The 22,385-nt window shown below is 45.0% G+C and overlaps 1 protein-coding gene across 2 annotated transcripts in view; it reads left to right on the forward strand.

Moving 5' to 3' along the window:
• The window catches only part of DLG5 (discs large MAGUK scaffold protein 5), a 469,022-nt gene that overhangs the window by 388,519 nt on the left and 58,118 nt on the right, over nucleotides 1-22,385 (forward strand). For both annotated transcript variants that reach the window (XM_029609514.1, XM_029609515.1), the window contains one exon: nucleotides 8,180-8,344. In XM_029609514.1, the coding sequence (XP_029465374.1) occupies nucleotides 8,180-8,344 (165 nt within the window). The remainder of the gene's footprint in view (nucleotides 1-8,179; nucleotides 8,345-22,385) is intronic.

Below are 22,385 nucleotides of genomic sequence, written 5' to 3' on the forward strand. Positions count from 1 at the left end.
CCCGTTTGTTTATTTTTTGTTTGTTTTGCTGCCAGCGCTACTTACCCTGATATCTTTTAAAGATGTCTGGGTAAGTAGGGAGTTATCCAGCCACACAAGGCCAGTTAACTTTAGATGTGCTCTAAAGCAGGCCTTAAGTTCTCCTGCTAACTTAGTTAAATTAGCCAGATATCTCAGTCCCTCCCCAGAGCACCTCTTTTTTTTATCTTGCTAAATTATAACCGGATAACTACATATCCCCAGCTATAATTTAGGCAGATAAGTGGCTGAATATTTATTTATTTCAAAAACGTATGCTGATCCTCTGATCTCCGTGCATTTCATCAAACAAACATATTCAACGATGTTAAAATCCACTAAAACATATCAAAGCTACACATTTTACATATTCACATCAACCCAAGGGAGAGAAAGAAAGAAAGAAGAAACCCAGGAGAAATTATGCTGGACCTTCAGCAAAAGCTAAGGTGCAAAAATATGATTTGAGAAGCTTTCTAAAACAAAGCAAATCTGTTTCAGATCTTAACTCCTCAGGAAGATTGTTCCATAAAGAAGGGTCTGCTGTATAGAAAATCCATTTCCTAGATTCTGTAAGGCATACCTGGCTTAAAGATGGAATCTCCAATAGGTATTGCAAGGAAGATTGAAGGCAATAAGTCTGTTGATGTTTCTGAATTGTTGTAGCCAATTGTGCCATTTAAACCAATAACTTTTGAGTTATCTGTCTAAATAGCTTTATATTGACCTCCAGATTGCTAAATTTAAAAAAAGGAAACTGCGGATTCTTGAAGTCTTTATGCAAGCTTTGGTGTTGTCCATGGTTGATTTTTAACTATCCTTGATGCAATTTATGGCCTTTGGGTCTGCATTTGGCATTTTCCATTTGCTTAAAATGGAATTCTTTGTCCATAATACTAAGAAATGTGTTATAATTACTAATCCATAATATGAGCAGACTGGATATACACCATTGGCATTTATCTTCCATCAGTTATTATGTTTCTGTACGTAGACTTATCCAGTGATGTAGACTTAACCGGTGATGGGTTTAGATTTTTGCCACTCCTAGGCACAGTCGAGTCTGTTGTACCCTCCACTCCCTCTCCCACCACCTCTAGCTCAGCCACCTCCACCTTCTCATAAAGTGAGACAACTGGAAACAGATGGAACGCACAGCCCCACAGTTTTCTGCAGCAGCAGCTCAGGAATAGGTTCTGCAACAAGAAATGGAAAATTCTGAAGCACATGGACAAAATGTTTCCATTTTTCATATTACATTATAAAAAGGAAGTTTTCTGACCATGCTTGTATGTGAGGAAATCTCAAGGATAGGGAGAGGAGGACGAAAGGGATGAATGGGAATGGAAGGAAAATAAGGGAGAAGGACCTGGAATGGGGTGAGAAGAGGATTGGGGCTGGGGAACAGAGTGAGATTGAGAAGGAAGAGGATCAGAGAATTGAGGAAGTGGAAGAGGGAAGAATTCCAGGATGTGTTGAGAAGGAGGTAGGAAGAAAAGGAAGCTCCATGATCTGGGGAATAGAATCCATGATCAAGAGAGGGAGGATCTGGATTGGGGTAGGGCAAGGAAGGAAGTGACCCTATCATGCTGCTGTCCTCCACCTTGCATCCCCCATCCCCTCTTTAACCTCCCACCCGTTCTGGCATATACACACCCCTGGCGCCAGTCCCTCCTCCTGCCACACACACACACACACACTTCTCTTCTTGTTGAGCAGATTCTGTCCATTGTATATCTCTGTACAGTACTGCATACATCTGGTATGCACTATATAAATTATTATTCCCTGTACATACCTGGATCAGTCCAGACCGTGGGTTGAGCCTCCTGTCCTGCAGATGGAGACAGATCTATCAGGACAGAGCCTACCCTGCATCCCTTCAGTATTTGTCTGTCTCCAGCAGATGCAGGCAGCTGAACCTGTGGTTCCCCTTCTTATCTCCTTATCTTTTATCCCTGAGGGGATCTTATTCCTTTTCTTTATTGGATCAAGCAAGTATTATCTCTTGTCTATATTTAAAAAAAAAAAAAAGTTACATCTGAAAGATTTTCTGTATTTTTCTGTGAGACAGTCCTGTCTCCTCGCTCTGCTAGGGGCCTAGGGGGGCTTTGCCCCTTGAAATCTTCAGCCTAGGCTTCCTTTCCCGGTGACATTCTGGGGTGATACTGGTGGTCCAGTCAATCCCCCTTGGCCAGCTGTCCACATAGGGCCGGTGACAGATAAAATTTCCCCTGCACTGCTGTGTTAAAAAAAAAAAAAAAAGGAAAGATTTTTAAATGAAGCCCTATTTTGCTAGTTTAAGAACCATGGACAGCTCCGGCAGTGTTCAGACTCTGCTCAGCTCCTCACAGCTCAGCTGTTTTTTCTCCTCACAGCAATTTTTTGTGAGAGGTTGATACAGTGTTCCAGCGTCTGTTGTGCCTGCAGAGAGCCTGCCACGAGGCTCTCCCGCGCAGGCCTCTGCTCCGGGTGTCTGCTGGGTGTGGAGTGCCCCTCCTCTGCATCCCCGACTACTGTGACCCAGGGACGAGCTGCACGCCGTGTGGCCAGGCCGTTTCCGACCTGAAAAACCGCGGGAACGGCGGACATTTTGGAAGCAATCTCAGATACTGAAATGGGGTTGCAGGAAGATGGTGAGCCCAATTCTTTGATTTTGCCACCGGATTTGAGCCCCCTCATTTCCCAGAGGGGGGGCCTGACCCCCCTCCTCCCCTCTCCCCCCCAGGAAGCCAAAGTCTCATTTTTCCACAGTTTGTGCTCCTTATGCACAAATCTTATCTTGCTAGTCTGCAGGAGGAGGAGGATCCCCCTCCTTGGGCCCCCCCCCTGCCTGAGAACCTGCGGTTTTCCCCTCCGCAGCCTCCTAAGGAGCTGGAAGGGCAGGGCTCCATTAGAGTTAGGGGGGTCCCGCCACCTCCAGATCCCCCGCAGCCGCTGTCTGTTCCTGATCCGGATCCAGATGCTGATCCTCTACTTCCCAACCCTCCCCGCTTGAGGGGGACGATCCACGGATGCTCCGCATATTTCAAAGGGAGGAGCTGGAACCGCTCATTCCCTTCATATTGTAGGAACTGGGAATCGAGGTGCCCCCTGAGGATACTGTCACGGCCACAATGCCTCCTAATGCGGACCCAGTCCTTGTAGGACTTAGGGCTCCTCCGCGTACATTTCCATTCCACCCCATGCACAAGCTGATGCTTCTCCAAGAATGGGAGTCCCCAGAGGCAGGACTCCGAGTGGGTAGGGCTATGGACAAGCTCTACCCTCTTCCTGAGGACTGCTTGAATATGTTTAAGATGCCTAAGGTAGATTCCTCCGTCTCTGCAGTTACCAAGCACACCACCATCCCGGTGGTGGGGGCTACGGCTTTTAAGGACGTTCAGGACCGTAAATTGGAATTTTATTTAAAGCGCATCTTTGAAGTTTTGTCCCTCGGTGTTCGGGCGACAATCTGCAGCAGTCTCATGCAGCGGGCAAGCCTCAGGGGGTTTCAGCAATTGCTCAGCAAATAAGACCTCCCGTCTGCAGAGGCAGAGCAGGCGGATCGGCTAGAAGGCGCAATCGCTAATGGGGCTGATGCCCTTTATGATCTTCTAAGAGTAGAAGCCAGAGCCATGGTCTCCGCGGTTTCGGCCAGTTGGGCACTCTTCCCTTCAAGGGTAAGTTGCTTTTTGGTGAGGACCTAGAGCAGCTTATTAAATCTCTGGGTGAAAATAAGGTTCATAAGCTACTGGACGACCGCCTGAAACAGTCTAGGGTTTTCTTTCCCTCCCGCACTCGCTTCTGAGGCCAACGTAGATATAACACCAGAGCACAGGGTTACTTTCCGAGAGGCAATGCTTCCAGACCCAATCCTGGTCTCATTCCTTTCGAGGATGTCAACCCTTCCAGGATAGTAACCAGCAGCCAGTAACCTCCCCCCAATGAAATACGGCCGGCCCATTCCTCCGCTCTAAACTTAGGTGGACGGCTGTTCCTGTTTCTCGAGAAATGGGCCAAGATAACAACGGATCAGTAGGTTCTAGAGGTAATAGAAAAAGGCTACGCATTAGAATTTACTCGAGATCTGCCGGACCTTCACTTAAACTCCCTCTGCGGAAGTCGGAAGAGGCCTGCGGTCGATCAGACCCTGAGCAGACTGCTGGAACTGGGTGCCATAGTCCCAGTCCTGGTGGAGGAACAAGGATCCGGCCAATATTCCATCTACTTCATCTTCCCCAAGAAGGAAGGCTCCTTTTGTCCAATTTTGGATCTCAAGCGTGTCAACCGAGCTCTCAAGGTTCCCTATTTTCAAATGGAAACCTTGAGGGCGGTAATAGCGGCGGTTCGCTCAGGAGAATACCTGGCGTCGCTCGACCTGACGGAGGCCTACTTACACATTCCGATTTGCTGCGACAATCAGCAGTACCTCTGGTTCGAGATCCTGTGCCAACATTTCCAGTTTCGAGCGCTTCCATTCAATTTCACCACGGCGCCGCGCACTTTCACCAAAGTCATGGTCGTAGTGGCGGCCACTCTTAGTCGAGACGGAGTGCTGGTCCACCCTTCCCTGGACGATTGGCTCATCCGGGCCAAATCGCAGTCTCTCTGCAAGCTAGCAGTCAGCAGGGTCCTGACTGTTCTGACCTCCCTGGGATGGATAATCAACTTTCCCAAGAGCAAGCTTCAGCCTTCTCAGATCCTGGAATTCTTGGGGGTGCAATTCAACACTTGAGTCGGCAAGGTCTTCCTCCCAGACGCATGGGCGCTCAAACTCAAGGGCCAAGTGCGCACCTTTCTCTCACTTGCTCTGCTCACGGCCTGGGACTATCTCCAGATTTTGGGGTCCATGGCCTCCACTATCAATCTGGTCCCTTGGGCTTTTGCGCATATGCGTCCATTACAGAAAGCTTTGCTGACCCCGCTGGAAGCCGGTGTCGGAGCAGTTTCGGATGCCTCTACCACTATCCGAGTCTACCGTCACCGAGCTGCAATGGTGGCTCTCGCCTGCCCGCCTCCTGAAGGGGGTGTCCCTTCAGATGCCACAGTGGATCGTGGTCACAACGGACGCCAGTTTCTCCGGCTCGGGAGCGGTATGCAAGTCCCAGTCTACACAGGGCTACTGGTCCCCAAACCAATCTCGCTGGCAGATCATTCGCTTGGAAGCTCGTGCAGTATGTCTGGCTTTCAAGGTCTTCCTCCCCTTACTCCATCGCACGGTGGTGCGGGTTCTCTCGGACAACTTCACCACGGTGACCTACATCAATCGACAGGGAGGCATCAGGAGTCGCCTGGTGGCTCTGGAAGCAAGCAAGCTCTTCACTTGGGCGGAGCATCTCTTAGAGCACCTAGCAGCTTCCCACATTTCGGGGAAAGAGATTGTTCTAGCCAATTTCCTCAGTCACCAGCGGTTAGATCCTGGTGAGTGGGAGTTGTCAGACAAGGCGATGGATCTGATTGTCCGCAGGTGGGGTCCTCCACACTTGGATCTGATGGCCACAATGAATAATGCGAAAGTGCCTCGGTTCTTCAGCTGCAGAAGGGAACCTTGCGCGGAAGGAGTGGACGCGCTGGTCCTTCCCTGGCCTCAAGACGTTCTCCTATACGTGTTCCCTCCTTGGCCACTGGTGGGCAAAGTGCTCAGAAGAATCTAGCTCCATCAGGGTCCTGTCATTCTAGTGGCTCCAGAGTGGCTTCCCACACCATGGTTCGCGGATCTGGTAAACCTCGTGACGGACGGCCCTCTCCGCCTCGATCATCTCCCCCACCTTCTTCGGCAGGGTCCCGTATTTTTCAATCAGGCGGATTGCTTTTGTCTAGCAGCCTGGCTTTTGAATGGCGGAGGCTGAGAAAGAAGGGATATAAGGAAGAATTTATATCCACTCTGTTAAGAGCCCAGAAGCCGGCTATCTCTCTCGCTTATGTCAGGGTATGGAAGGTGTTCGAAAATGCGTGTGCCGCATCGGGAGTGTCGGCCTGTCGGGCTCCGGTTTCCCAGGTTCTTTCCTTCCTCCAGAACGGTCTCTCCAAGGGTTTGTCTTTCAGTTCAGCTCCACCCTCAGCTCCCTCTTAGGCAACATTGACGGTTACTCAGTGGCGGCTCATCCAGATGTCGTTCGCTTCCTCAAAGGGGCCAAACATTTGAAACTGCAGGTACGGGCTACTTGTCCTTTGTGGAGTCGTATCTTGGTTCTTCGGGTTCTCTGTGAAGCTCCCTTTAACCTCTACAGAAGGCTACACTTAAGGATTTGACCCTCAAAACGGTCTTCCTGGTCTCTATTTGTTCTGCCAGAAGAGTTTCTGAGCTCCAAGCTTTGTCGTGCAGGGAATCTTTTCTACGTTTTTCTGTTTCAGGGGTATCTCTCAAGATGGTACCCTCTTTCTTGCCAAAAGCCGTGTCTTCGTTTCACATCAGTCAGACAGTAGAACTTCCGGATTTTTCTTCTAAAGACATTGCAAGCACATCAGAGGGTGATCCTCGCTGCTTGGATGTGAAACAGATTTTGCTCAGTTACCTCCAGGTTATGAATGAGTTCCGGGTCTTGGATCACTGTTTGTCCTGTGGAGTGGCCCAAATAAGGGAAATAAGGCTTCAAAGACCACTATTGCGCGGTGGCTAAAGGAGGCTATTGCGGCGGCCTACATCTGTAAGGGCTTACCGGTTCCGGAAGGCCTAAAGGCCCACTCCTTACGTTCTCAAGCCACTTCTTGGGTGGAGAATCAATCAGTCTCTCCACAGGAAATATGTAGGGCAGCCACTTGGAAATCTCTGCATACTTTTGCTCGTCATTACCGTCTGGATGTACAGGCTCCAGTTTTTGGCTCCTTTGAGCGGCACTGTCTCGGTCCCACCCTGTTTAGGGAAGCTTTGGTACATCCCATGGTCTGGACTGATCCGGGTACATACAGGGAAAGGAAAATTGGTTTTTACCTGCTAATTTTCGTTCCTGTAGTACCACGGATCAGTCCAGACACCCTCCCGTGCTCGATCCGTTCCATCCGCTCGAAGTGTTTCTTCCTTTACAGGTTTATGGATACCTGGATTATCTCTTATTGTTATTAAAGGCACCAGAAGCAACTAACAGATGACGATGAGAATAAATCTTTATGCAAGAGCTTTGTTCATACAGAATTCTTTCAATTGTTCAATCTTTTCAATTTATCAGTTTATTGTTACTTGTCTGATCTTTGGGGAGTTATATCTGCTTTGAAAGTACTTTATACTGAAGGGATGCAGGGTAGGCTCTGTCCTGATATGGGATACCCTTTCAATTTTGGTCTGTCTCCATCTGCTGGACAGGAGGCTCAATCCACGGTCTGGACTGATCCGTGGTACTACAGGAACGAAAATTAGCAGGTAAGAACCAATTTTCCTTTCATCCTCCAGCCCCTTTCCTCATCACCCAATAATCCCCATCTCTTCCCCTCCTAACCTCTCAAAATGATCTCCCTTTGCTCTGTCTGCTCCAGCCTCACCTCCTCCCCTGTTCCCTGCATGCTGCCAGGGGCCCGGTATAATAAGGTGCTTTCAGGAGTACTTTTTTTGTGTGCAAAATTTACTCCGGATGCAGCAAGGAGTTTAATGCACTAAAAATGTGCATACTAGTTGGCGCCTTCACATATAGATCTAATGCTAAGAAAAGCATTAGCTATTACCTCCCAATGCAGAGAGATGCACAGTCTCGACCCATGTATTCTTAATGTTTGAAATTTAACACCTACTCAGAGGTGGTGTAAATTTCCTACAAGCAGTGTTATTTTGGGACTGAACCATACTGCGGGGTCTTGTACTTGGGATTTATGCACATACGGTGTTTTCTGCGCAGAGAATATTGTGTGCACTTATCTTTTATGCACAGAAAACATGATTTGTGCACAGAAAACATTTTTTATGCACGCTAAGCATTTTTTGTGTACTTATTCAGGTTAGTATGCTTTTTTAAAACTCGTAATGCATTAGTTTACTATCAGGGTCATTCATCAAAATGTGTTATAGCGTTAACAGAATAAAGCACAGGACAGAACAAAAAAATAGGCTTCATACGTTCCTTGTCAAGATTTTTCTCAGTCCATTCCATACATGTTAGCAACTCAAATGTTAATCTGTTTTGAATCCTGAATGCAAATTTAGTTTGGGCTCTTAACACATGAATGATATTGCCCTACCTGTTCTTATTAGTTCTCATCTTGAACCAGTGAGCAGTCCACCAACCCCCCAGGGCAGTGGGGCAGCAACGCCAGACACTCATTCCATAATTGATACATTGAGTGAACAAGATGAAGGGACAATGACTCCACCATCAAAACAGACTACACCAACAACCAGTCCTCGAAACTCAGTGAGGTAACGATTAACAATAGCTTGTATAGAGTTAAAACATAATATTGTAAACAATCTAGCTTTCTTGGGACAGAAGTACATCATTCCATTCATACATTGATAGTAATGTGGTCATGTTTTTGCTATGGATGCATGTCTCAGTAACACCTCATATTTGATTAAAGCCCAAATACACTTTGCTCTTGATTTGCTTCTGTATTCCATAGATGTGATGCAGAAGTGTAGCATGTTAAGTTACCCTTGGGACCTATGAGAAGACTTCCTTTCCGCATGATCTTGAGTTATCTTAGAACCCACACTGAAAATGCTGAGCACCATTGTAGGAATGCAGCTACCTGTAACTGATCACATAGAGGGTAGTTTTGTAACAGCTTGCATAAATTTGCAGGTTAACACACACCAATTAAACAGATTTTGCTTTGAAAATGATCCCAGTAGAACTCCCCGCACAAGTTACATTTGCTAATTGGTGTGGTGAGTTTTTCTGAGAAATTTTGCATGTGTACTTTTCAAAATCAAAATGTATGTATGTAAATTCAAAGCCTGCCCCAACACTACCTCTCCCGGAATAATTCACCATACGAGTAAATTTACATGCATTTTCGGCAGCCAGTTTTCAAACAGGCCATTTATGTGCGTAAAGCACTGTTTTACTTACAGAAATCGTTTTTACCCTCATACTGTGTACGTTTGGGCAAAGTAAGGTTTAGAACATTTTGAGATGTTGAAGAATAATTGGTGGTTGACACATTGAATGAATACTGTACTACTTGGGACATTTTTAGCCCATCACTGCTTGAAAGCAGTTTTCATGCACTCTGTATTGGTTCTTGATGGCTGCAAAGGTAAATTTGTATCCTTTTGTGTTAAAGCTCCTCAAAATGAAATTGGTGAGAGGATTTATAATGAAGTTCAGTGGAGATGGTCACAGCCCCTGGTTTTCCTGCAGCAGATTTTTCAAGATTCTGCTTATGTGGCCGATTTGCATAATTGTGCATCGTTTCACATTTCTCACTATACAAAAATGTACATTTTTTATTAAAATCTTTTTTCACATTGCTTTTATACATAAACTGATCCTATCATTACTCATGTTATCTCTCATGTTTAATAACAGTTGTACTTTGCAACCCTTGTTTTAACCCTTTATCCCTGTAACCTTATTTTGTAAACCGTTATGATGGTGTTATTCTGACGTTCCGAATAACGGTATATAAAACTCTCTAAATAAATAAATAAAAATAAATAAATTTGAGCTATATACAAATACAAAATTCCCTGTACGTACCAGGATCAGTCCAGACAGTGGGTTATGTCCCCTTTCCAGCAGATGGAGTCAGAGAAAACTTCGAAGGGTGCTTCCATATAAGGCAGTGCACCCTCTGTTAATCCTCAGTATCCTTCTGACTCCAGCAGATGACAGTGGCTGAACTTTGTTCCCCACTGAGATTTCTGGAAAGCTAATTTAGGGATCTTTCTCTATTTTTCGTTGGCGCTCTTCTGTTTGGATGGATCAAGTTTGATTATTTACAAAAAAAAAAAAAAAAAAGGACTTACATTTCATTGTTTGTAGAGAGCTATACTGTAACCTCAACTCCTGGTTTAGTGGGAGCATTCTATAGTTTGCAGACAGAACTATTTGTGTTTATATCCTTCTTTACAGGCTATTTCCTCTCTCCCTCTCTACAGGGTGCAAGTTGGTGGTCCAACCTCTCCCCCTTTAGCTGCTATTTCACCCGCTGCCCTGAGACGCCATTTACCTCGGGGCAGCCTGCAGAGAGAGGCGTTATTCCTCTGTGCCTTTGCATCAATGGATCGCTGAGGGTTAGAGAGAGCAGGACTGAAGCAGAGGCCCCTACCCGCATCTCGCAGCCATGAGCCTGGTGAGAGTGAGGGAGAGCAGGACTGAAGCAGAGGCCCCTACCCGCGTCTCGCAGCCATGAGCCTGGTGAGAGTGAGGGAGAGCAGGCCTGAAGCGGAGGCTCTTCCCGCAGCCATAAGCCCTGCCTGTTTCTCACGCGGAGAAATCAGCTGATTCCCTCGCAGCTCCTTTGGGGATTCCCATGCCGCGATCGTCCAGGTGCTGTGCATGCGGGGAGCCTGGTTTTCGGCTCTCCAGCGAGGGGATTTGCACAGGTTGCCTTCCTGGTCGGGAGGGTCCATCGCAGCCGGCAGGGCGCTCTGGTTCGCGTTTTCAAGCGTGCCTCGAGGAACAGGGGCTGGCCTCGATCCCACTGAGTGCGGGAATGGTGGCCATTTTGAGTTTATTTATTTATTTCATATATTTAAAAACTTTTCTATACCGTCGTTTAGTGATATACCATCACAACGGTTTACAAATAGGCACATAAATAAGTTCAAAATGGATTTACTTTAACCAGAGGGTACTTTAACCAGAGAGTTCAGACTCTGCTGCCCCTGCGCTGCCAGGAGAGGATCAGGATGCGATTTTTTTCATCTCTGACGCCAATTCTGACGCCCGTTCATCCTATGGAACCTTTTCCTCCGACAGGGGATCCCCCCATGTTGCCTCCCTCGGGGCCACCTCCATTTTCCACGGACTTTGTTCTCCTGCTTCACAACGTTTACCTGGCAAGGATGGGTCAGCTCCAGGATTTACTGGCAGGGCCTCCCCCTCCCAAAGTACCCAGGATGGCCGAACCCTCAGGTGCCCTGGGGAGTGCCCAAGGGTCAGGGGCCCCGGGAACAGGGGACCCACTGGTCACCCCAGATTCTTCTAGGGTCCGATTGGTTCACCCTTCTGCGGGGGGTCAGAGCATCCTCAGGACCCAGACCCGGATGAGTCCTCGTCTACGTCTCAAATGGAAGAGGACGATCCTAGAGTTCTGCGGATCTTCCAGAGGGATGAGTTGGACCCCCTCAACCCACATATGCTGCAGGAATTGGACATTGAGGCCCCACAGGACCCTCCTGAGCCTACTCCACCTGTGAAGAAAGGGGACCCCCCTCCTGGCTGGTCTACGTCCTCCGTGTAGGTCTTTCCCTTCCCATCCTACTGTCCTCCAACTGTTATTCAGGGAATGGGATTCCCCGGAGGCCTCCCTCAAGGTCGGCAGAGCTATGGAAAAGCTATACCCTCTCCCAGATGATTTTCTGGAGCTTCTTAAGGTTCCTAAAGTAGACTCGGCGGTCTCTGCGGTGATGAAGAGAACTACCATTCCAGTGACGGGAGGCACAGCCCTGTGACACCTTCAGGATAGAAAGCTGGAAGTGTATTTCAAGAGGATCTTCGAGGTGTCCGCTCTGGGGGTCAGGGCAGCCATTTGTAGCTCCCTCACCCAGCGGGCAGGCCTCTGCTGGGTCCAACAGCTGCTCAGCTCCCAAGAGCTGCCTCCTGAGGAAGCGCGACAGGCAGACCACCTGGAGGCCGTCATAGCGTATGATCCAAAAAAGCAAACCAGAAACCGATCCAAAATTGCAGTAGCGACCAAAACAAGAGGATCAGTGAACACCAGGAGTTCTTTATTTCGCACAAAACATCATAAAAAGCCCAACTCAGGCCAAGTTTTGCTCTTTGAGCTGCTTCAGGGGCTGACAGAACAAAACAAATATAATCGCATATAAAAACATAAATGTGGATAAAAACATGAATAAAAACAAACCCAATCACACTCAATAACAACAAACAAATAATACTTGGGGAGAAAGTACGGAATCTAGGAGTAATAATCGACACAGAACTAAGCTTAAAACAACATATATCCATAAAAGTAAAGGAAGGATACGCCAAACTCATGGTCCTCAGAAAACTTAAACCACTTCTAACAACCGCCAACTTTCGATCAGTACTACAAGCGGTAATATTTGCAAGCACTGATTATTGCAATACCCTTCTACTAGATTTACCATACACCTCCATAAGACCACTACAAATATTGCAGAACACGGCTGCAAGAGTATTAAACTGGAAAAAGGAAAAGAGACCACATTACGGAAACACTGGCTGAGTTGCACTGGCTTCCCATTGAACAAAGAATACAGTACAAAACACTATGCACCATACACAAATTAATACACAACGAAAACGCAGACTGGCTTAAACCAGCCCTTCGCGTACACATCCCCAACAGAAATCTAAGATCAGCCAACAAAGCACTTCTAACTATTCCATCAGTCAAAACAGCAAGACTAACCCAGGTAAGAGAAAGGGTGTTATCCTTAGCGGGACCCATACTATGGAACTCCATGCCCTTGGAATTAAGACTACAAAGAAAAAACAAAACATTTAGAAAAAATCTAAAAACTTGGCTATTTAAACAAGCCTTTCAAAAAGAGAAGGGAGAATAGAATCCAGGGAAATGCAAGGTTCAAACCAGGGAAGTGCAAGGTACAAAACACCCACACAAACAGGAATCACTAAGGGTGTATGTTTTAATAGAATTCATCACTAAAGGATAAGTTACATTTATAGAATGAGTCCTAGACTCAAAACTGCTATAGAATTGACCTGGACATGATAGTGTTCACACTCATTTAACAACTAACATTGATTAAAAACTATGTTACCGAACCTTATGGCACCTGTGTAAACTGATAGATTTTAATAGCATTACTTCTTGTGCCTTACTGTAAACCGTTGTGATGGTACCCAACTTAACGACAGTATAGAAAAAGATTTATATAAATAAATAAATAAATACACCAAACATAGATAATGAAATATCAATTATATAAAATCAAAAACACAAACATAATTATTACTAGACACCACTGAATGACAACAATGTTCTAACATGGTCTGATTAGTAACGCTAAATAATCACTCCTTATATGAAAATCACTTTGTTTGAATAAATAAATAAATGCATAACTCTATACGTGCCCATATGTGAATCCATCTATTATTAAGCAACTTTGAAATACCTATTATGTGTAATGCCGGTGGTTTGTCTCCATACAGCAGTTCAGCCTCTTAAGTAATGCTCAGACAATTACCTTCAAAACAAACAGCGAATAATTTTTGTGAAACATCTTGAAACAATGAATCGCATGGTTGTCTAGTTAAAATAGATACTGACATACAGACAGGGAGTCGTCAACATATAGATCCGGGGAGTGGGAACTCTCCGAGGAAGCGGTGAGACTACTGTTCCTCCGATGGGGGACTCCCCACCTGGACCTGATGGCCACCTCACGGAACACAAAAGCACCCCGATTCTTCAGTCGCAGAAGAGAGCACGGCGCGGAGGGAATAGTAGATGCCTTGGTCCTCCCCTGGCCCCATCACATTTTCCTCTACGTGTTCCTGCTCTGGCCTTTGGTGGGCAAAGTGCTCTGGAGAATAGAGGCCCACCAGGGTCCGGTAATACTGGTGTGGCGCCAGAATGGCCACATTGGCCGTGGTTCACCAATTTGATCAATCTCGCAGTGGATGGGCCTCTTCGTCTGGGTCATCTGCCACGCTTACTGCGCCAGGGTCCAGTATATTTCGCCCAGGCAGATCGCTTCTGTCTTGTAGCCTGGCTTTTGAGAGGCGCCGGCTGAGACAGCATGGATACCCGGAGGCCGTTATCTCGACCCTCCTCAAGGCTAGGAAGACGTCTACCTGCATCTCCTACGTCCGGGTATGGAAGGTTTTTGAGAGCTGGTGTGCCTCCATACCTGTGGCACCGCAGACCGCCTCGGTGGCTCAGATTTTGTCTTTTCTTCAGCAGGGACTAGACAAGGGTTTGGCCTACAATTCGCTGAGGGTTCAGGTGTCTGCCCTCGGTTCGCTACTTCATCAACAAGAGGGAACTCCTCTTTCCTCTCACCCGGATATCATCCAATTCCTCAGGGGAGTGAAGCACGTGAAACCTCCGGTACACGCCCTGTGTCTCTCCTGGAGTCTCAACCTAGTCCTCCAGATCTTAGGCGGGCCACCTTTTGAACCAATGCGCTCCGCGACCCTCAAGGATCTCACTCTCAAGACGATTTTCCTTGTAGCTATCTGTTCTGCCCGCAGGATTTCGGAGCTTCAAGCACTATCTTGCAGAGAGCCCTACCTCCGTTTCACGGACTTGGGAGTTTCCTTGCGTACAGTGCCTTCGTTCCTGCCCAAGGTGGTCTCCACTTTCCACATGAATCAGACGGCAGAGATTCCGTCCTTCTCAGCTAATGATTCAGGGGATCTCCGCAAACTCGATGTCAAGCGCATCCTCATTCGATATCTGGAGGTCACTAATGAATTTTGCTTGTCGGACCATCTTTTCATTCTCTGGAGTGGTCCAAAGAAGGGGTCCAAGGCCACGAAAACCACAATTGCTCACTGGCTGAAAGAAGCTATCTCGGTGGCGTACATTAGGGCGGGGCGGCAGCCTCCAATGGGTGTCAAGACCCATTCTCTTCGAGCTCAAGCAGCTTCATGGGCGGAGCGGCAATCGGTCTCGTCCCAGGAGATATGTCGAGCAGCGACCTGGAAATCGTTACATACCTTTGCTTGGCACTATCGTTTGAACATACCGTAGTCGTCTTTTGGCTCTTTTGGCACTCGGGTCTTTCGAGCAGGGCTATCTAGGGCCCACCCTATGGAGGGAAGCTTTGGTACTTCCCACTGTCTGGATTGATCCTGGTATGTACAGGGAAAAGAAAATTATTCCTTACCTGCTAATTTTTGTTCCTGTACTACCACGAATCCCGGAGAGTTTTTTGGGGTTGGGATTGCCTCTCTGCTCAAATTGTTCTTTATTCAGCGCCATTCTCTTGGCTGGTTAATGGTTCACTTTGTAAGTTTGTTGTTTGGCACAGTTTGTGCCCAGTACACGCTGTTCTAAGCAGGTTGTCTTGCAGTATCTCCCTGTATGTTGTACCATCTATCTGTTGCTAGATCCATCCTGGTTTCCTCTTTGCTTTGATATTCTACATACTGAGGATTAACAGAGGGCGCACTGCCTTATAAGGAAGCACCCTTCGAAGTTTTCTCTGACTCCATCTGCTGGAAGGGGGACATAACCCACTGTCTGTTACTACAGGAATGAAAATTAGCAGGTAAGGTATAATTTTCTTTTTGCAATGTTCAAAAATCAACTATTTATCAAATAGACATACATTAAAAACTTAACTGTGAAATGTCACTTTTTGTTTTGAAATGAAATACAATGCAACCATTTTTATGTTTTCTTGATGGCTTTCCAGGTAGGTGAGTTTATGTATGCTGAAGCTGTGCACAGCATCAGCAGTGATTGGCACACTGTTAATTGAAATTAATGCCTTCTCTGCCAACTGAGACATGTTACTTTGAAACCACATCCAGATCTTTCTATCTAACTGGCCACATTTGCAGGTGCAAGAACATTAGTATAAAGATGAAATTCTTCTAAAATAATGCAGCTCCATCTAGGAATGATATCAAAATCATCTTTGCTTTGACTTAAAAGATCTGTGCAGGATCAAACATTGTGACTGCTGACTCTGTCATCCCTCTGCATTCTGGTAGGTGGGTAGAGGGAACAACAGAAGGGAAGAGGTTTAGATTTGAGAGCACTGTGGCTTTTTTCTGCTCCAACCACAGCCTCATCCCTTCTCTTCCTGTTCCACTCATGCTGCCTTGGAGGACAGGGGCTGAGAGACCTGAGAGGAAGGGGAAGCTTTTGAATCAACCCTGCAGGCACAATGTAGCTACTTTCAAATGATTGAATTACATGGTAGAGGAGTTTCAGGTTTGTTGATTGTGTGACAGATTGTAAATAATTTGGCAACAGGCTAATTATGTGGTTTTTCGTGTGGCTGCAGAATCTTGGGAGCCTGGAGCACTGGAAAAGAAAGCCAAGTTTCTGCAGCCATTACAGTAAAGTGTGTGTAATATAGTATATATTAACTTTTCTTCTAAAATGTAAATATTTTTTTGTATTTAACTGTCCCCATGAGTGCATTGTATGCTCTTACAGCATTGGATTCCATTTTTACACCCTGCTACTTGAACTCACGGGATGGAAATCTAATCTGTGTTCACTGTGAAATAGTGCAAAATACATTTTTCACAAAAGGGGGTATATGTGTGTGTGTGTGTGTGTATACATGTGTGTATATGTACACACACACACACACTTGCAAAGTATTTGACCCCTTAAAAAGTCAGCAGATATGTGTGGATTATAAATGGCACTTAAACATACTGTCTGGAACAATCTGTGTATTGCAAACCAGTATGTTTGCAATACACAGATTGTTCTTAAAGTACCAGTATGTTCTTAAAGTAAATTTTCAAAGTCACAATTCATTATTTCTCTGCAATTTTTGTAAAATAAAATTAAAAACTGAAAAATGCTTACATAAGTGTTCAACCCTATCAGACTTGGTAGAACTACCTTTTGCTGCAATAACAGCTTTTTCTTTTGGGAAAAGTTTCTACCAATGTTTGGGAATGATTTTGCCCATTCTTCCTGGCATGTTTGCTCCAGGTTGTTCAGGTTGGTTGGATGATGCTTTATGGACTGTAATTTTGAAATAGTGCCACAGTTTTGATTGGATTTAGATCCGGACTTTAACTTGGCCATTGTAGAACATTCACCTTTTTGTTGTTCAACCACTCCTATGTTGTTTTGGCCTTGTGCTTGTGATCATTGTCCTGCTGAAAGGTGAACTTTCTCCCAAGTTTTAGTTTTTTTAGCAGACTGAAGCAGGTTGTCTTGCAGTATCTCCCTGTATGTTGTACCATCTATCTGTCCTATTTTAACAAGATGCCCAGTCCTCACTGAGGAAATCATCCCCATAGCATGATGCTGCTACCCCCATACTTTACTGTTGGGATGATGTTTGCTGAGGAATGGGTAGTGTTAGGTTTGCAGCACACATAGCGTTTTGAAATTTCACCAAAAAGCTCCATTTTTGTCTCAACTAACCACAAAACTTTATCCCACATTTTAGCTGGGTCACTCTGATGCTTTTTGGCAAATTTCAGGCGTGCTTTGATGTGGTTTTTCTTCAGTAATGTAAATTTATCTGGCCACAGAAGGCTGGACAACTTTATGTTAAATCTGTTTTTATTATAAATAATGAACATTACCAAAGCATAACATTTGGTACATATTTTCTTAACTCTATCCATATTTTTACCCCTCCTCCCATAACCCTACCTCCCCCCATCCCTCTTTCCCTCCCTGCATCGAAGAAGCACAAGGATCAAATATCTATACGATTTAAAAAAAGACTTTTAGATTCATGTGGTAAGGTTAGAATAAAGGGAAGCCAGACTGCATTTATTGCTCTTCTAGTCTTGATAGACAGGTGATTAATAGCCAAGGTTTCCATGGTTAGTAGATTTATTATAGAAGAACGCCATAATAATATAGATGGTCCTTCTGAAGTTCTCCAAGCTGTTAGTATGGCTTTGCAAGCTAATAAAAAAACTTTTGTAATCCAGAGAATCGAGATCTTATTTCTTTTGAATGAGTTAGGAAAGATTCCAAAAAGTGCCACCAATGAAGAAAATGGAATTTTATAACCCACAACTTTATTTGCAGTATGATAAACTTTCTTCCAAAATATTTGAATTGTTGGACAACTCCAAAAGGAATGACCCAAGTGTGTTGGTCCTCCTTTGCACCTGATACATATATCAGAGTTAGTGAAACCTGTTTTGAATGCTTGATGCTGGGAAATGTACATTCTATAGATAATTTTATATCTAGTTTCCCGCAAGAGCGTATTAATTGTAATTTTACGCGTACTAACAAATGCAGATTTCAATACTGCAATTGATATCGGTTGCTCAAGTTCTAATTGCCATTTAAGTTGCACCTTCTCCAAAGACCAAATCTTATATGAAGACTCTAATTGTTTGTACAAATATGATATAGAACGTTTCTGGGGGTTTTCTGGATCAAACCAGTTACTTAAAAATTGCCAATTAGTGTCCATGAAGGTTGGTGAACCAAGCGATTGTATATAATGTCGAGCTTTAAGGTACTGATAATAGTCAATAGCTGAGAGTTTATAAAAAGAACGAAGTTCTTTAAAAGTAAGAAAAGATCCATCCATATGTATTAATTGTCCAATGCATCTGAGTCCCGCACGGTCCCAAAGTCGAAATCGTGATGCATCCGATCCTAAAAAGAACTTTGGATTACCACAAAATGGAAGAAATGGTGATATGTTGTCAGATAACGAATTCTTCCTCATTAGCCATATCCATGTTCTTCTTAAAGGTTGTAAAAGCAGATCTGATTTGATTGTGCGAGATAAAGAAGCGTTAGGAGCATGTAAAGCATAACGAAGCGATATTGGAAGAAGCAATTGTGCTTCAATATAGGTGTCTGAAAAGTATTGTGTGCCCATCAACCAGTCCCCTATGTATCGTAAATTAATCGCATGATTATAGAGTTTCAAATCCGGAAGACCCATACCTCCCATGGATAGTGGTTTCATTAGGATAGATAGTTTAATTCTTGGTTTTTTCCCCTGCCATAAAAATTTTGTCACTACTCTCTGATATTTGCTAATAGTCACATGAGTTAATAGAAGAGGTAGAACACTGAGCACATACAGCCAACGTGGTAATAATGTCATTTTCAATAAGTGTATTCTTCCAATAAGAGAGAGTGGGAAACAGTGCCAAGCATTTAAAAAGCTGTTAGTTTTCTGTTGCATTGGAGATATATTTAAGTCATATAGCTTGGAAAGGCTTTTTGGAATCCAAATACCTAAATATTTTAATTTATCATTTGTCCATTTTAAGGGGAATTTCCCATACCAAGGTATAGATGCATCAGGACCTATTACCATGGCCTCAGATTTATCGAGATTTAAACTAAAACCTGCATAAAGACCATATTCTTCAATCACATGAAGAGCAACTGGAAGAGATTTGGTGGGGTTTATCAAATGCAACAAGAGATCATCCGCAAATGCAGCTAATTTAAATCTGCTCTGCAGCATGTCTAAAATTATCCAGCTAACTTAGCTGGGTATATGCAAGCTACCCCTCCCCAGAATGCCCTTAAAATGCCTCTTTTTTTAAAAAAAACAACAATCTGGTTAATTATAGATGGATAAGCGACCGAATATGCCAGTTGTGCCATTTAGATGGTGTTCTGGGTTCAGACCGTGCACACTGGCATTCTGCCCAGGAGCTCTGACTTAGGACCTGCGTGGACACAGGACTACCTTGGGGGCTTACCCAATATAAACACACACACTTACTGGGATTATACCTGGGGGCTTGAACCCAGGAGTTTATTCCCTACACAAATAGCCACACGCACACTTTGATTACTTAGGAAAGTAAGTTTATTTGAGTAATAGGAGGTTAGAACAAATAAAATCAGATCATACAGAAGAAGTAATAGTAGATAATAAATATTGCTACATATATATAAAAATCTTACTTGTTTCCAAAGGATCAGCCTCTGCTATCACGTCCAGAAGCGCTCTCCCTCTCTTTCTAGCTGTTATTTCTCCTTATACACTAAATGCTTGGGAAAAGTAGCTATGTTCCCTCCCTCTGAATTCTTATCGATCTCAGGCACAGCTGTGTGGCCTTCACTCTCTCAGGCTTTAGTATAAGTTATTTGCTTGCTTTCTCATCATACACCTACTGGAATAACTAAAATAAACTCTTGGCCTGTTTGTAAGCATGACTCCAACAGACAGATAACTTTTGCATTATCCGTTTAAATGGCTTTTAATATATGGATTCATACTGTCTGGTGCAATCTGTGTGTCATTTGTAAGCCACACATCTGCTGACTTTTTAGGGGCTCGAATACTTCTGCTTGCCACTGTGTACCGTATATATAGAAAGGTAGATAGATATGTTTCCTTAACGTTCGGGTAGGTCATTCCCAATCAGTGGGTTGTGCACCTCTGCCAGCAGATGGAGACAGAGCAAAAGCTGACATCACAGCCATATAGTCCCGCCTCAACATCAGCCCGCCATTATTCTCCGTCTCCAGCACATGATGGACATGCATTTCCCTTCGGGGGATTGCCTATGAATAAAAAGAAGGAATTGAAAGAAGTTAACAGACAGACAAAGACGTCTATATAGCACCACTTGTCTCCTGTGGTGATGCCATGCATTCTCTCCCTCAGTTCAGTGCCCTTGGTCCTGTAGCTTTGACTGGCATGGACCTTCAGTGCCCTCGGTCCTGTAGCTTTGACTGGCATGGACCTAAAAAAAATAAAAAAAATAAAAATTAAATAGCGGTTGCAAGCAGAGAGAGGCTCGGTGGTGAAGGCTTTTACCCCTCTTCTCCTGTAGCCGGGACCCGTTCCTGTTCTCAGCTAGGGAGGGCTGAGCTCAAGTAAAAGTTTTTTTTACCTTTCTTTAAAAAAAAAAAAAGACACAGGAAAGCTTGGCAGGTTGAGCAGCCATTTGACTAGGCCCCACTCCAAGCTTCTTCCTTTTTGATGTGTAGTAGGCTACAAGGGGATTTTGCGCCTTTTCTTGCGGCGGGCCGTCTGCACACTCCTGCACATTCAGTTGTGTGATCAAGCAGTGCTGGGTGCCGAGTTGGGCTGGCATCTAGGCATGTGTACTTGCATGCACACTTTTTTGTGTGCGTCCATTTTGTGTGTGGTTTTTATACGCGCATAATCTTGCCCCTGACGTCATGGTTGTAACCGCCAAAGAAGCCTAAGCGCTTACCCGTTTGTGCTGCATGCCAAATCAGAGCCATTCAGCTGGAGCTCTCCTTAAGCCTGTGTCAGCGCTGCCTGAATGCTCGGGGAGATTTACCACCACCTGATTTTACCAACTATGGTCCATCTCTTCGGTCGACAGATAGTGGAACAGAGTGGCACGTCCTCTATTTTGGTCGATCTGCAGAGCAAGTCGTTGCGAGACATTCGCTCTTAGAATGTGCAACTTCGGGCCTATGGGACTGGGAATGGACTGTCCTCCTTTTGCTGTGTAGAATTTTTCAAGGGATTTCAGACCTTTCTTCAGGGACGGTCTTCTGAGTCAGCACTACCTGCTAAGGCAGAATGCTTCTCCACCTGTTCCCATGGTCTAGCACCCTGGCTCAAATGCAGGGGGATCACGATGAGACTGATAATGATGGCGGTGCCTCTTCTGCTGAGAAAGGGGAGATTCCCACAGATTTGGAACCTTATAGAATTCTTTTCCGATTCTTTCATAGAGATGAGTTGCTTAGCTTGATCTCTCAGACTTTGGAGACCCTCGGAGTGGCTCTTCCTGACTCCTTGTGGATGCAGAACAAGGATCTCCTTTTGGTCACCCTGCACAAGGCTTCTTGCTTCTTTCCCTTCCTGGAGGCAATCCAGGAGTTGATTGATTTGGAATGGAAGTGCGCCAGTGGCTTCTTTTAAAGGAAGTCTTCTTTTGGCGGGTTTATATCCCTTGGATCTGCAAGCCAGAGAACAGTTCCATTTCCCTAAGGTGGATGCCTTGGTGTCTTCAGTCATGAAATGTACCACCTTCCCGTTAGAGGGAGGTGTGGCATTGAAGGATACTCAGGATAGAAGGATTGAGGCCATCCTGAAGCAAGCATTTGAGGCAGTGCTGATGAACTTACAAATTGCTTCTTGTTGTGCTTTGGTGGCCTGGGCTACATTGCGTCTTTGTCAAGATTCTACCACCTCTGTGTCCAATCATGGACCTATGATAGAATTGGGGACTGCCTTTTTAGCTGATGCGGGCTGTGACTTGGTTCGCATGGCCACCAGGGGAGCTGCTTCAGTTATTGTGGCCAGGCGGCAACTGTGGCTGTGCAACTGGTTGGCGGATAGTATCTCAGAAGCTAATCTTACCAAGTTGCCCTTCAAAGGCTCACTTTTGTTTGGCAGTGAGTTAGAAAAACTGGTGAGTAAATAGGGAGAGACTCAGGTCCATAAGAACATAAGAACATGCTATACTGGGTCAGACCAAGGGTCCAAAAAGCCCAGCATCCTGTTTCCAACAGTGGCCAATACAGGCCATAAGAACCTGGCAAGTGCCCAAAAACTAAGTCTATTCCATGTTACCGTTACTAATGGCAGTGGCTATTCTCTAAGTGAACTTAATAGCAGGTAATGGACTTTTCCTCCAAGAACATATCCAATCCTTTTTTAAACACAGCTATACTAACTGCACTAACCACATCCT

Source organism: Rhinatrema bivittatum, chromosome 7 (genome assembly GCF_901001135.1).
Source record: "Rhinatrema bivittatum chromosome 7, aRhiBiv1.1, whole genome shotgun sequence".
NCBI classification, from domain to species: Eukaryota; Metazoa; Chordata; class Amphibia; order Gymnophiona; family Rhinatrematidae; genus Rhinatrema; species Rhinatrema bivittatum.